Raw genomic sequence first — 13982 nt, forward strand, 5'->3', positions numbered from 1 at the left:
AAGTCCAAGTGCCCATCGATCCACGAATGGATTAATAAATTGTGGTATATGTACACCATGGAATATTATGCAGCCTTAAAGAAAGATGGAGACTTTACCTCTTTCATGTTTACATGAATGGAGCTGGAACATATTCTTCTTAGTAAAGTATCTCAAGAATGGAAGAAAAAGTACCCAATGTACTCAGCCCTACTATGAAACTAATTTGGGGCTCTCACATGAAAGCTATAACCCAGTTACAACCTAACAATAGGGGGAAGTGGGAAAGGGAGGGGAGGGAGGGGGTGGTGGGTGGAGGGAGGGGGATTGGTGGGATCATACCTGTGGTGTATCCTACAGGGGTATTTGCGAAACTTGGTAAATGTAGAATGTAAATGTTTTGGCACAGTAACTGAGATAATGCCAGGAAGGCTATGTTAACCATTGTGATGAAAATGTGTCAAATGGTCTATGAAGCGAGTGTATGATGCCTCATGATCATATCAGTGTATACAGTTATGATTTAATAAAAAAAAAAAAAAAAAGACCAGCCTGAGCCAGAGCAAGACCTTTTCTCTAAAAGTAGCTGGGCGTTGTGGCAGGTGCCTATAGTCCCTGCTACTTGGGAAGGTGAGGCAAGAGAATCACTTAAACCCAAGAGATTGAGGTTGCTGTGAGCTGTGACGCCACATCACTCTACTGAGGGCTACAAAGTGATACTCTGCCTCAAAAAATAAATAAATAAATAAATAATAATAAAAATTCTACCTAAATAGTGAAAATTCATGAAACAAAAAGAGAAACACATTGGACAGCCAATTTTCTTGGCTAAATTGCCATGGCATCACAGCTCACAGCAACCTCAAACTCATGGGTGCAAGCATTTTGTCTTGCCTCAGACTCCCTGAGTAGCTGGAACTACAGGTATATGCCACCATGTCTGGCTAGTTTTTCTGTTTGTCAGTAGAGACAGGTTCTTGCTCAGGCTGGTCTCAAACTCCTAAACTTAAGCAATCCACCCACCTCAACCTCCCAGAGTGCTAGGATTATAGGCATGAGCCACCATGCCTAGCCTGACAGCCAACTTTAAATATAAGAAGAAAGAGCTGGACATGGTGGCTCACACCTATAATCCTAGCACTCTGGGAAGCCGAGGAGGGTGGATTGCTTGAGCTCACCAATACAAGTCCAGCCTGAGCAAAGCAAGACCCCGTCTCTACTAAAAATAGAAATACTGAGAGACGATTGCTTGAGCCGAAGAGTTGGAGGTTGCTGTGAGCTGCGATGCCACAGCACTCTACCCAAGGCAACAGCTTAAGACTCTGTCTCAAAAAAAAAAGGAGAGGAAAGGTCTAGAAATCATACTTCCTAACTCTGAAACTCAGTCAATATAACGAAAGGAAAATCTTTACCTAGGAGACATAAAACAGGATAAACTCCCGTAGCTCAATGGTTAGGGCGCTAGCCACATACATGGAGGCTGGCAGGTTTGAAACCAGCCTAGGCCTTCTCAAAAATAATGACAACTACAAAAAAAAATAGCCAGGTGTGGCTCAGTGCCCGTAGCACAGTGGTTACAGCGCCAGCCACATACACAGAGGCTGGCGGGTTCAAACCTGGCCTGGGCCAGCTAAATAACAATGACAACTGCCTGGGCATTGTGGCAGGCGCCTGTGGTCCCAGCTACTTGGGAGACTGAGGCAAGAGAATCACTTAAGCTCAAGAGTTAGAGGTTCTTTCATGTTTACATGGATGGAGCTGGAACATATTCTTCTTAGTAAAGTATCTCAAGAATGGAAGAAAAAGTATCCAATGTACTCAGCCCTACTATGAAACTAATTTACGGTTTTCATATGAAAGCTATAACCCAGTTATAACCTAAGAATAGGGGGAAGGGGGAGAAGGAGGGAAGGGAGGGGGGCGGATGGGCAGAGGGAGGGTGATTGGTGGGATTACACCTACGGTGCATCTTACAAGGGTACATGTGAAACTTAGTAAATGTAGAATATAAATGTCTTAACACAATAACTAAGAAAATGCCAGGAAGGCTACGTTAACCAGTGTGATGAAAATATGTCAAATGGTCTACAAAAACCAGTGTATGGTGCCCTATGATCGCATTAATGTACACAGCTATGATTTAATAATAAAAAATAAAATAAAATAAAATAAAAAGAGTTAGAGGTTGCTGTGAGCTGTGACGCCACATCACTCCACCCAGGGCGACATAGTTAGACTCTGTCTCAAAAAAAAAAAAAAAAGCCAGGCATTGTAGTGGGCACCTACAGTCCCAGCTATGTGGGAGGCTGAGGGAAGAGAATTGCTTAAACCCGAGAGTTGGAGGTTGCTGTGAGCTGTGACACCACAGCACTCTACCGAGGGTGACACAACAAAACTCTGTCTCAAAAAAAGGACAGGATAAACTCAGTCCAAACTGCATTAGACACAGTAATAATTTTTTAAATAGAATTCTAAAGTTACAACATTATTGAAAAGCTAAAAAGTCTCCAAAAAAAGACAGAAAAACATGCACACACCCCTACACATACACGTAGAAGACTGCTCCCATGTCACATATAAGTGATAAATTATTTTTGTTTCTCATGAGTACTAATCACTTTAACAGAGGCAGAATATTTTAATTATGACAAGTTAATAAATATTATCCTTCTCTTGTCAAATCTAGTTAATGAATTTACTCAGCTGTGTAACTATAACATGTCTACAAACTTAAGGAAAACATCTTTGTTTGGTTTATGGAACTCTTCTCAAAACTTTAGGCTTTTTTAATATATCTCAGAGATATTTCTATATCATCTTTTCCTACTAGTTTTTTTCTCATTAGGGACCTCTTCTCTCCATTCACCTCATTCACCTTGCAGATAATGTTCAGGGCAGGTTTATTTTAGGTTTACTAGAGGCAGAATCATTGCCACTATGAAACAAACAGGTGCTTTTGTCAAAATTCTATCATTACAGATAATGACTCAAAAGCATTGTGTGCTGACTAATGTGCTGGACAATAAGGAACACTGACAAGAAGGAATGAAGTCAAGAAAGGCCACGCCCCACCGTGCAGGTGCTCACAGGCTGGGTCAGCACTGCCCCACTGCCCGACAACATGGACTTTCTCTACTTGTAGTGTGATGACCAGAAAAGGCTTACACATGACTTTGTTAAGTCAACTAGCAACAATCATTACTAGACAGAAGTAACGCAGAAATGAACTAATTCCAGTTTCCTCATCTATAGACTAGGATAACAACACTACTTATCTATCTAAATTGTGAGGAATAAATTGCTCTCTATATAAAGTTTATATAAAATACCTTAGATCATAGGTAAGACACCAAAAGCACAGCAACAACAGAAAAAAAAAAGCATAAACTGGATTTAATCGAAATTTAAAATCAGTATATTTCCAAGGACACCATCAAGAAAATGAAAGGAAGCAAGACATACTTGTAAGAGGGACTTTACCTAACAAATGCAATCAGTGTAACCTGGTTCTCTGTATCCTCACTGAATATCTTACAATAAAAAAAAAAAAAGAAAAGATACACAGAATAGAAGAAAATGCTTGCTATTCTTATGTCTGATAAGGGACTCATATATAGAATAATAAGAGCTGTTACAACTCAATAAGACAAATAACCCAATTAAAAGTGGATAATCTGAGGGCCGGCGTGGTGCCTCACACCTGTAATCCTAGCGCTCTGGGAGGCCAAGGCAGGTGGATAGCCTGAGCCAGAGCAAGGCTGGGATAGTGGCAGTGCCTGAAGTCCTCGCTACTCAGGAGGCTGAGGCAAGAGGATTGCTTGAGCCAAAGAGTTTGAAGTTGCTGTGAGCTATGCTGCCACAGCACTCTACCCAGGGTGACAACATGCAACTGTCTCAAAAAAAAACAAAGTGGATAATCTGAATAGACATTTGTCCAAAGAAAATAAACAAATAACCAATAAGTATATGAAAAGATGCTCAATGTCATTAGCTATAAGAGAAATGCAAATCAAAATCACAATGAGGTACCACACCCACCAGGACAGCCAGAATCACAAAGGTAACGAGTTTTGAGGAGGATGTAGAAAAATCAGAACTCCCACATGTTGCTCTGACCCAGCAATTCCACTTCCTAGACATATACATAAGATAATATAAAACACATGTCCATGCAAAAACTATACAGAAATGTTCATGGCATCATTATTCATAACAGCCAAAAACTAGAAACAATGCAAGTGTCCATCAACTAACAGACTGAATAAACAAAATGTGGAATGGCAAGACCACAGAATATTATTCAGCAGTAAAAAGAAAGGAAGTGCCATACCCGGGATGGCACTTGAAAACACCATGTGAAGTTAGAGAAGCCAGTCACACAGGACCCTGCACTTTATGATGCTGTAACATGAAATGTCCAGAAGAGGTGAACCCAGGAAGGATTAGTAGTTGCCTGGGGCTGGGGGGGGTGGAGGGAAATGGGGATTGACTGCTATTGGGTCCAGAACTTCTTGTTGGCGTGATGAAAAATTGACTGTGGTGAGGGTTCCACAATTCTATAAATATACTAAAAAACACGGAATTTTACAATTTAAATGAGTGAATTTTAATCAAGGCTTTTTTTCTTAAAGCACCTAAGAACAATGCCTCTGGCACAGTAAGTACAAACTGCTAATTTTTTTTTTTTTTTTTTGAGATAGAATCTTACTTTGTCGCCCTCAGTAGAGTGCTATGGCATCATAGCTCACAGCAACCCTGATCTCTTGGGCTCAAGCAATTCTTTTGCCTCAGTCTCCCAAGTAGTTGGGACTACAGGAGCCTACCGCAACACCCAACTATGTTTAGAGACCGGGTCTCACTGTTGCTCAGGCAGGTCTTGAACCTGTGAGCTCCAGCAATCCACCTGCCTCAGCCTCCCAGAGTGCTGGGATTACAAGTGTGAGCCACCATGCCCAGCCTAAATTGCTAATTGTTATTATAGGAAGAAACTCACTCCCCTCAACATGAAAATGAGAAAACCAAATGAGTGAAGTAAAACTAACCAAAAGATCATTTTACTTGAAGTAGCTGCTTCAGGTATAAAAAATGTTTAGAAATAACAAGAAAAAAAGAGTTCTAAAAAAAGAATCATTATGGCTCAGCACCTGTGGCTCAAACAGCTAAGGCACCAGCCACATACACCTGAGCTGGCAGGTTCGAATCCAGCCTGGGGCCCGCCAAACAACAATGATGGCTGCAACCAAAAAATAGCCGGGCATTGTGGTGGGCACCTGTAGTCCCAGCTACTTGGGAGGCGGCAGCAGGAGAATCGCTTGAGCCCAGGAGTTGGAGGTTGCTATGAGCTGTGATGCCACAGCACTCTACCTAGGGTGACAGCTTGAGGCTCTGTCTCAAAAAAAAAAAAAGAATCATTCCATTTAAAATGCAGATAAAGAACTCAAAGTCCTAAGAAGTGCCAGGAGGAGCAGCTCTGTGCCTAGGACGAGAGATGGAGGGAGACACCAAAGACCTCCAACTCTTCTCCCTCAGCTCTAGAAATAATTATAGGAAAGGTGGGCATAAAATAAATTCTGAAACAGTTTGCTTCAAACATTATATCTCTTTAAATGCAAAGATAAAATGAAAGTGATATAATTTTGTTGCAGCTTGATGTGAACTGGTTTTCTGAGAGAATGTTATTTAGTTAGCTGTTCAGACGAAGAGGTTTCGCTCCTAGGAGCTCCAACCACACACCCTACCAACACACTCAGGGTTTAGCTAACAGAGGAGGGTCCAATGCTTAAAAGACAGGTAAGATTTTAATAGCAGGTCAGTCCTGATACAAAAGCCCCTGGGAGCAGAGGTCAAAAGGCACCAGCTGAACGGGAGCTGTCTAGAAGGCGGGAACTGGAGAGAGCAGCGTCTCAGCTCTTCCCCTGCTCTGCCTTCTATGCGGAGGCCAAGTTCACTGTTCTAATTTGGGATCATAACACAAGATGGCCTTGAACACCAAACACTGGTTTCTGGGTCCTTTCCCAGTGGTTTTGACTATATGGCAAGATCCTGACACAACCCCGAATAACAAAGCCCTACAGAAGCATCCTTAATTTTACTCCCAGCTCTCTTAACTTAATTGCATTCCTGCACAGCCTTGGTTTAAAAAGTTCCAGAAATTTAAAAAAAAAGTTCCCCAGGCTCAGCGCCTGTGGCTCAAGTGGCTAAGGCATCAGCCATATACACCTGAACTGGTGGGTTCTAATCCAGCCTAGGCCTGCCAAACAACAATGACAGCTACAACCAAAAATAGCCGGGCATTGTGGCAGGTGCCTGTAATCCCAGCTACTTGGGAGGCAGAGGCAGGAGAATCGCTTGAACCCAGGAGTTGGAGGTTGCTGTAAGCTGTGATGCCACAGCACTCTACCCAAGGTAACAGCTTCAGGCTCTGTCTCAAAAAAAGAAAAAAAAGTTCCCTTTTTATCTCAACAAATGTCTGATTTTTTGTATAGTTCCAACTGTACACATCTAATGCTCCTACAACCAAAGCAGAGGATCTTAGGTGTGCTGCAAACATTTTTAAAGATCATTAATTAAATGATTTTTGAAAGAAGTTCAAAACATAGCAAGTATATATATATATATATATGTTTTTTTGTTTTTTTTTTTTTTTTTGTGTGTGGTTTTTGGCCGGGGCTGGGTTTGAACCCGCCACCTCCGGCATATGGGATCGGCACCCTACTCCTCGAGCCACAGGCGCCGCCCCAAGTATATTTTTTTAACTCCTTTTGTTAATCAACATAATTCAAGTGTACCACAGAAATTTAATAATAGGTTCAAGTGTGCCATGAGATTAAAAAAAAAAAGGTTGAAAAATACTGCACTCAAGTGATTAACAAACTACAATTCAGTATTTTACATCAGGCATAACTAGCCAGCCTGGGCCCAATAACTTGCAATGACCCAATACCAATACAGTCGACACTGGTGTGAGTTTTTGTCAGTGCTGGTTTAGGGGGGAGGCCCTGGTTCCCCGTCACGTGAGCCTACCATACAGTGACACTAATGTGAGTTTTTGTCAGTGCTAGTTTAGAGGAGGAAGCCCTGGTTCCCCGTCACGTAAGCCTACCATACAGTCGACACTGGTGTGAGTTTTTGTCAGTGCTGGTTTTGGGGGGGAGGCCCTGGTTCCCCATCATGTAAGCCTACAATACAGTCAACACTGATATGAATCTTCGTCAGTGCTGGTTTAGGGGGGAGGCCCTGGTTCCCTGTCACGTAAGCCTACAAGACAGTCCACACTGATGTGAGTTTTTGTCAGTGCTGGTTTTGGGGGAGGCCCTGGTTCCCCATCGCATAAGCCTACCATATGCCTAGCTGCATCAATTTGTTTTCTCAACAGCAACTCAGGTCTCCTGAAAATAAGACTAAGCATTTGTTGTCCTTCTTCTACACGTTCCACAAACCCTACCAGGAAACTTATCCATTAGCCTAGAGAAAGAATTTAACACAAATGTTAAAACAGAAATCTGCAAGTCTGACCAGCATCATTCCAGAATCCAGATGCAGATGAGATGAGAGTGAATGTTCTGGTCTCTGAGTCTGTGTAAGCACAACTATCCGATTTTTATCCTTCAAGTGAGGAAAGTTTTTCATTCTTTAAATTTATTTACACTGTTATTTTTGATCAGGACAGAAAATAATCCAGCTCATCATGAAATAAGCACTGTAATAAAAGAGATTTTTGTTCTATCAATTACAGAAGGTTATTAAAAGAAGGAAAGAAAAGCCCGCCGCCTCTGCAAAAAATGCAAAATGTCTTTCCTTGTTAAGAAAACACAGACAAAATGCAGTTGAGAATTCAAATTCATGTTGTAGGAAGCACAAGCCATAGAAACAGAGCCAAGTCATTACTACAAATAAATTCAAAACAAGACACACATGCTCAAGGCATTCAAAGAATCAAAGGCACAATTCCCAAATCATTGACTTAACCATGCTGGAGGAAGAACTTTCCTCTTCAACAGACAACATATAGCAAAGGGTGCCCCATCAAACAAAGACCAAACAATAATCAGATTTTTAACAGTTCTGATTTAAGATTATTTAAATCAGAATGTTCCAAATATCAAAATCCAGACATTTTAACCATTCATTCACACCACCATGAAACAAGCACTTAAAAAAATAACCAAAAGAAAACTAAACACATAGATCATGTACCTGGATCAATGAGAACTTCTTGTGCCCCTGGAAGAAAGAACAGATTATGGTCTTTTATTTGGAAAACAAACTACATTTAAAGACAACTACTAAAATACATTTCATAATTCACATAGCCTTGAAACCTGAGAAACCTGTATATGATCAGAAAAGCAATTCTGAGTAATAGTATGGTACAAGTTTAGTGCCTTTTTGCATTAGAAGAAAAAAAGAGAAAGGAAAAGCTACTGTTACATCCTAAACAAATTTATAAAGCGCTTCCTCATCCCTTTCCCTCACCACTTTCAAAGCCCATGCTCGTAAACAAGTGTATCTTATTTCCACAAATAATTAACAAAGGAATACTATTTGTTCAATTCCATGTCAACACTTGGAGGGTGAAAAAGAAGTGCCAGCAGCCTATGTAGAATTTTGCACTGCCCCCCTAAAAATCTGTCTCTCTCTCCCCTCCCCACTCAACACACACACACAAACACACACACTTAATTACTGGACGCATCATCAAGCTAAGGATTTCCAATTTTTAGAAGACACATTTGTAGTTAGTTTAAAATATAAAACAATAAACTTTATTATGATTGAGAAGTTTTTGAAAGCCTTCATCATCTACTAAGCTATTCCGAATATCAATGAAATCTAATTAGATTTCTCTGTAGAATGTAATTTCCTATCATGGCAAAATACACCCCAAGAGATGCTAGTCCTAAGAGATATTTATCCTTAGCTTCTAAGGGTTGTGTTTATTGTTAGCAATTATCTTTTTTTTTTCTTTTTGAGACAGGGTCTCACTCTGTTGGAGTGCAGTGGCAGCATCTTAGCTCACTGCACCCTCAAACTCCTGAGCTAATGCAATTCTCTTGCCTCGACATCCAGAGTAGCTGGGACTATATATGTATGCTATCATGTCTTGCTAATTTTTTTCTATTTTTTAAACAGACGGGGTCTTGCTGTGTTGCTCAGGCTATATTACCATTTTCAAACTTTTTTTTTTTTTTTGTAGAGACAGTTTCACTTTATTGCCCTCGGTAGAGTGCCGTGGCGTCACACAGCTCACAGCAACCTCCAACTCCTGGGCTTAGGCAATTCTTCTGCCTCAGCCTCCCGAGCAGCTGGGACTACAGGCGCCCGCCACAACGCCCGGCTATTTTTTTGTTGCAGTTTGGCCAGGGCTGGGCTTGAACCCGCCACCCTCGGTATATGGGGCTGGCACCTGCTCACAGAGCCACAGGCGCCGCCCCATTTTTAAACATTTTAAGGAGATTCAAAAAGGTATGTTCCAATGACATGTAGTCTTACTGAAATAGCATATTTATTCAATTATCTAAAATGGACCCCACGATTATGATGCTATTTAAGAGCTATTTTGTTTATAGCAATCTCTGTTTTTAAATACAGACCAAAAATCACTACAATCTTGAAACAACCATTAAAATAAAAAACAGGCTTGGCGCCTGTAGCTCAAGCAGCTAAGGCGCCAGCCACATACACCAGAGCTGGCGGGTTCGAATCCAGCCCAGGCCTGCCAAACAACAACGACAACTAACAACCAAAAAATAGCTGGGAATTGTGGTGGGCTCCTGTAGTTCCAGCTACTTGAAAGGCTGAGGCAAGAGAATCACTTAAGCCCAAGAGTTGGAGGTTGCTATGAGCTGTGAAACCACAGCACTGCCCAGGATGACAGCTTGAGGCTCTGCCTCAAAAAATAAAATAAAATAAAATAACAAGCATTTTATTTTTACTTCTTTTGGGGGGGGGGGTTGTTGTCACTACTTTTTCTATTTTTTCAAAAAATGTCAGAATATGAGAGGGGCATATGTTTTGGTTACATAATTTGCTTTGGTATATTTTAAGTCAAAAAAACAACAGGTGTTTTCTATTGAATATCATGTCTATGTCAAACATAATGCTTGACAAACACCATGGGTGACTCTCTGAGCAACTCCACAAAGTAGACAGATATTATTAACCCTGCACTGCAGACGAGGACAGGGAAGCTCAGAGAAGCCAAGAAGTGCCCAGCACCACACACCCCATGACTCTGGCCCATGACAGTGAGGTGACTGGTCTCACTGAGCAGATGCTCTGCTACATGGAAACTTGGGAAAGTCTGGATTTCCAAATGACCCTACAAACTTCTTCTGTGAAAAACCTGATCAAATAGATTATATGGCATGTCCTTTAAACAGGGGACAGAATTCAAACTTCTGATGCCTTGGAGTCATTATCACTATCATCAATCATTTGATTATCGGTATCATCAGGCCCTGGGTGCAATGATTTCACATTAACCAAACTTATAAGAGACTGATATAGAAAAACTGGATGTTTAACTTATTAATGCAACAGGAAACATAAAATTATTAATAAGACCAAAATACCAGGGTTCAACAATCAGCACATTTTCTCCTCAATAGCTAAGGGAGGAGGTGATGTGGCAAGCATGAACAGAGGCAGAGCAGGAGGGGCTTTCTAGGGCAGTGCCTGTGGCTCAAAGGAGTAGGGCGCTGGCCCTATATTCCAGAAGTGGAAGGTTCAAGCCCAGCCCCAGCCAAAAAGTGCAAAAAAAAAAAAAAAAGAGGGGCTTTCTACACCAACAACAGGGACAGACCTGCTGCCCAAGCAACTAATGCGAACCACAGCGCACAGCCCATGGACAGTGGCCAAGACACTGCGCCAATGTTTGCTTAACTTCCCCTTTGCCACCCTTCCTAGGCTAGCCAGTCCCTGACTAATGTACAGACATGTGTACCTGAAAAGCTCATCTCTAGGAGCTCAGCCAGCCTTCCAGGGCTTAAATGTCCCAGCTCTTCCACTTACTGATTCTACAACCTTGGTGAAGTTACTTAACTTCTTTGTGCCTCACTTTCCACAACTATAAAATTGGAATGATAATCTGAATGGCCGTACCTGGTTGTTGTGATGATTAAAAGATGAAATAAGTTTATATAAAATACTTAAAATAGTATACAGCACATTTTAAGTGCTCTGTACTGTTGTCTATTGAGGTGATTTTACAAATCTCCATTCCAATCATCTTTTGTATTTCCTTGCTAGTCTAAGTCCCAAAGGATATCTTTAATTTCTCTATTTATAAATTCTTGGGGCGCGCCCTTCTGATCCTCCCACAACTTATTTACACTCTAGGGACAGGAGCACTTACTTGCTCCCCACTCCTCTGATCTCCATAACCCCTGTCCACCCCTATTTGAGATTACTGAGTTGGGGAGACAAGCTAGGTATGTAAAACTCTTATTTGTCCTTGAGTGCTGCCTACCCTCCTACCCTAAGCCTGACAGGGAAGGGAAGAGTCCACTCATAGGAAGGCCTGCCATGGTCCACAGCTGCCTGGGAGTGGCTCAGTCTTTCCAGACCTGAGATATAATATTAAGACACTCACTGTCCTGCATCCCTCAAATTCATGGAGAATGTGACTTTACCAGTAATAAAGGGGACATTCTGATTCCCTATTTGCTTACTGTTTCGTTTCATCTCTCAACTGGTTGTTAGAGAAAATTGGAGTGTTAATATCGGGCCCCTGTAAGCTCCATCATATACTAATTTATAAATAATTTCTGTGACCTTAGTAGGTTCAAGAGGAATCTATTAGCCACATCTCTACTACTATGAAAACATGGCTATAGGAACTATTGACCCTTCACAAATATTTTTCTTTTTTTTTTTTTTTTATTGAAACAGAGTCTCACTCCATGCCTGAGTAGAGTGCCATGGTGTCATCACAGTGACCCTCAAAGTCTTGGGCACAAGCAATCCTCTCACCTCAGCCTCCCAAGTAGCTGGGACTACAGGCACCACAACGCCTGGCTAGTTTTTTTCTATTTTTAGTAGAATGGGGTCTCGCTTTTGCTCAGGCAGGCCTCCAATTCCAGAGTTCTAGAAATCCACTTGCCTTAGTCTCCCAGAATGCTGTGATTACACACATGAGCCACTGTGCCCGGTCTCTCTCCTGTTAATTGGGTCTTTCTTCATAAAACAATTTTTTCCTATTTTAAGTCCTTAGTTATTTCAAAAAAAAGTTATAAAATGATGTCCTCACACAAAATAATAAATAGGCAATGGTTATGAGGTGTTTTATGAGATGACCACTATGTGAAACACTTTGTGTACATTGAGGAAAAACTCTGGGAAGGAACTGTAGCAATTAGCAGGGCTAAGTGGTAGCAACTGCATTCAAACACAAGTCAATAAATCAGCTGAACTTGGCTTTTTCCATGATACCAAAATACCACCCACTAATAAGCATACAGCAGTGGATTCAGTACTCAGGGAGGTTCAATATTCTTTTCAAATGTAAGGTGCTTCAGAGACAGCTTCTGTCTCTTTTATAAAATCAGTATTGGAAGAAAAGCCCAATTTCCCCACTGTTCACACAGCACGTCTGAAATTTTCATGCTGAGATGACAGGATAAAAATAAGATATAACTAGAATACTTTTTCCAGGTATCCAAATACAGTGGACATGGTGCTATTCTGAAGCATTAAACAACAACAACAGAAAAATCAAATTAAAGGAAACTTGCTTGTCTTCTTTTACAAACAGGAAAATTAGGACCTTAAAAAAATGGTGCAACAGCACCACCTACGGCCAGAAAAGTATTTCCAAGTTGCTGGAAAAGATGCAACAAAATAAATTGCTGGTGAAATAAAAAATGATCAGTGGGTTTTTTTCAAATAGGATGCTTAGAAACTATAACTAGAAAATCAGCTACTACATACTGAATTCTGCACTGGGGAAGGGAGTGGTATTCAGGACTTCTTCTGAAAGCTTTAAAATCCCTAAATTTAAACAAAAGTCATAGGCTTATAGAAGCTAATCTTAGAACACCGAGAAATCTTGGTAATCTGACCCAGTCTCTTCATTTAACAAGTACGGAGGCTGAGACCCTGGGAATTTGTCCTTTTAGCAATCAGCAGGGCTTTCTCCTAGTTCTTGCATTCTTTTTCTTTTTTTTTTTTTTTTTTTGAGATGGGTGCCTTGCTATGCTTCTCAGGCTGGTCTCAAACTCCTGGGCTCAAGCAATCCTCCCCCCAGTCTCCCAAGTAGCTGGAGTACAGGAGCAAGACCAGCTAGTCCTTATATTTTGTATCATACCAAAAGTCACCTTGGTCTATACTGCCTCCAAAGTCAAAAAAGTCATGTCTATATTTTTCAATTAGTAAACAGCCTGAGTATCTGGCAAGAAACTTCCCAAAGGTGTGGCAACTATTACTCATACAATTTTACTGAAATACAACAACATTTATTTATATTTTAAAATAACCTGAACTAGTCAGTGACATCTCCTTTTATTCTTTCTACCATATTTTACAAAGGAAAGGCGACAGATGTCAAATGAACATTTCTATTATTTTAACCTATTCAAGTTAAAAGAAAAAAAAATCAAAGTTTTCTTCAATCACAAAAAAGATAAGCTAATTCCCAAAAGATAGCTCAATGTATCAATTTTTTTCTTATGAGACAGAGTCACAAGCTATCCCTCTGGGTAGAATGCCATGGCGCCACAGCTCACAGCAACCTCAAACTCTTGGGCTTCAGCGATTCTCTTGCCTCAGCCTCCCAGCTAGCTAGGACTATAGGTACCCGCCACAACGCCCGGCTATTTTTTAGAGATGGGATCTCACTCTTCCTCAGGCTGGTCTCAAACCTGTGAGCTCAGGCAATCCACCCGCCTCAGCCTCCCAGAGTGCTGGGGTTACACACTGTTTTTTGAGAAAGAGTCTCACTCTGTCACCCTGCCTAGAGTGCCCTGGAGCCATCATAGCTCACAGCAACCTCAAACTCTTGGACT

General features: G+C 41.1%; 1 protein-coding gene across 7 annotated transcripts in view; it reads right to left on the reverse strand.

Annotated features, from left to right (window-relative positions):
• TRAPPC9 (trafficking protein particle complex subunit 9) overlaps positions 1–13982 on the reverse strand; it is a 701153-nt gene that overhangs the window by 656687 nt on the left and 30484 nt on the right. For 6 of the 7 annotated variants that reach the window (XM_053558761.1, XM_053558762.1, XM_053558763.1 and 3 more), the window contains one exon: positions 8176–8202. The exons of the other annotated variant lie outside the window; for it this stretch is intronic. In XM_053558761.1, coding sequence (XP_053414736.1) covers positions 8176–8202 — 27 coding nt within the window. The remainder of the gene's footprint in view (positions 1–8175; positions 8203–13982) is intronic. 7 annotated transcript variants of the gene reach the window in all.

This window comes from Nycticebus coucang, chromosome 13 (genome assembly GCF_027406575.1).
Source record: "Nycticebus coucang isolate mNycCou1 chromosome 13, mNycCou1.pri, whole genome shotgun sequence".
Taxonomy (NCBI): domain Eukaryota; kingdom Metazoa; phylum Chordata; class Mammalia; order Primates; family Lorisidae; genus Nycticebus; species Nycticebus coucang.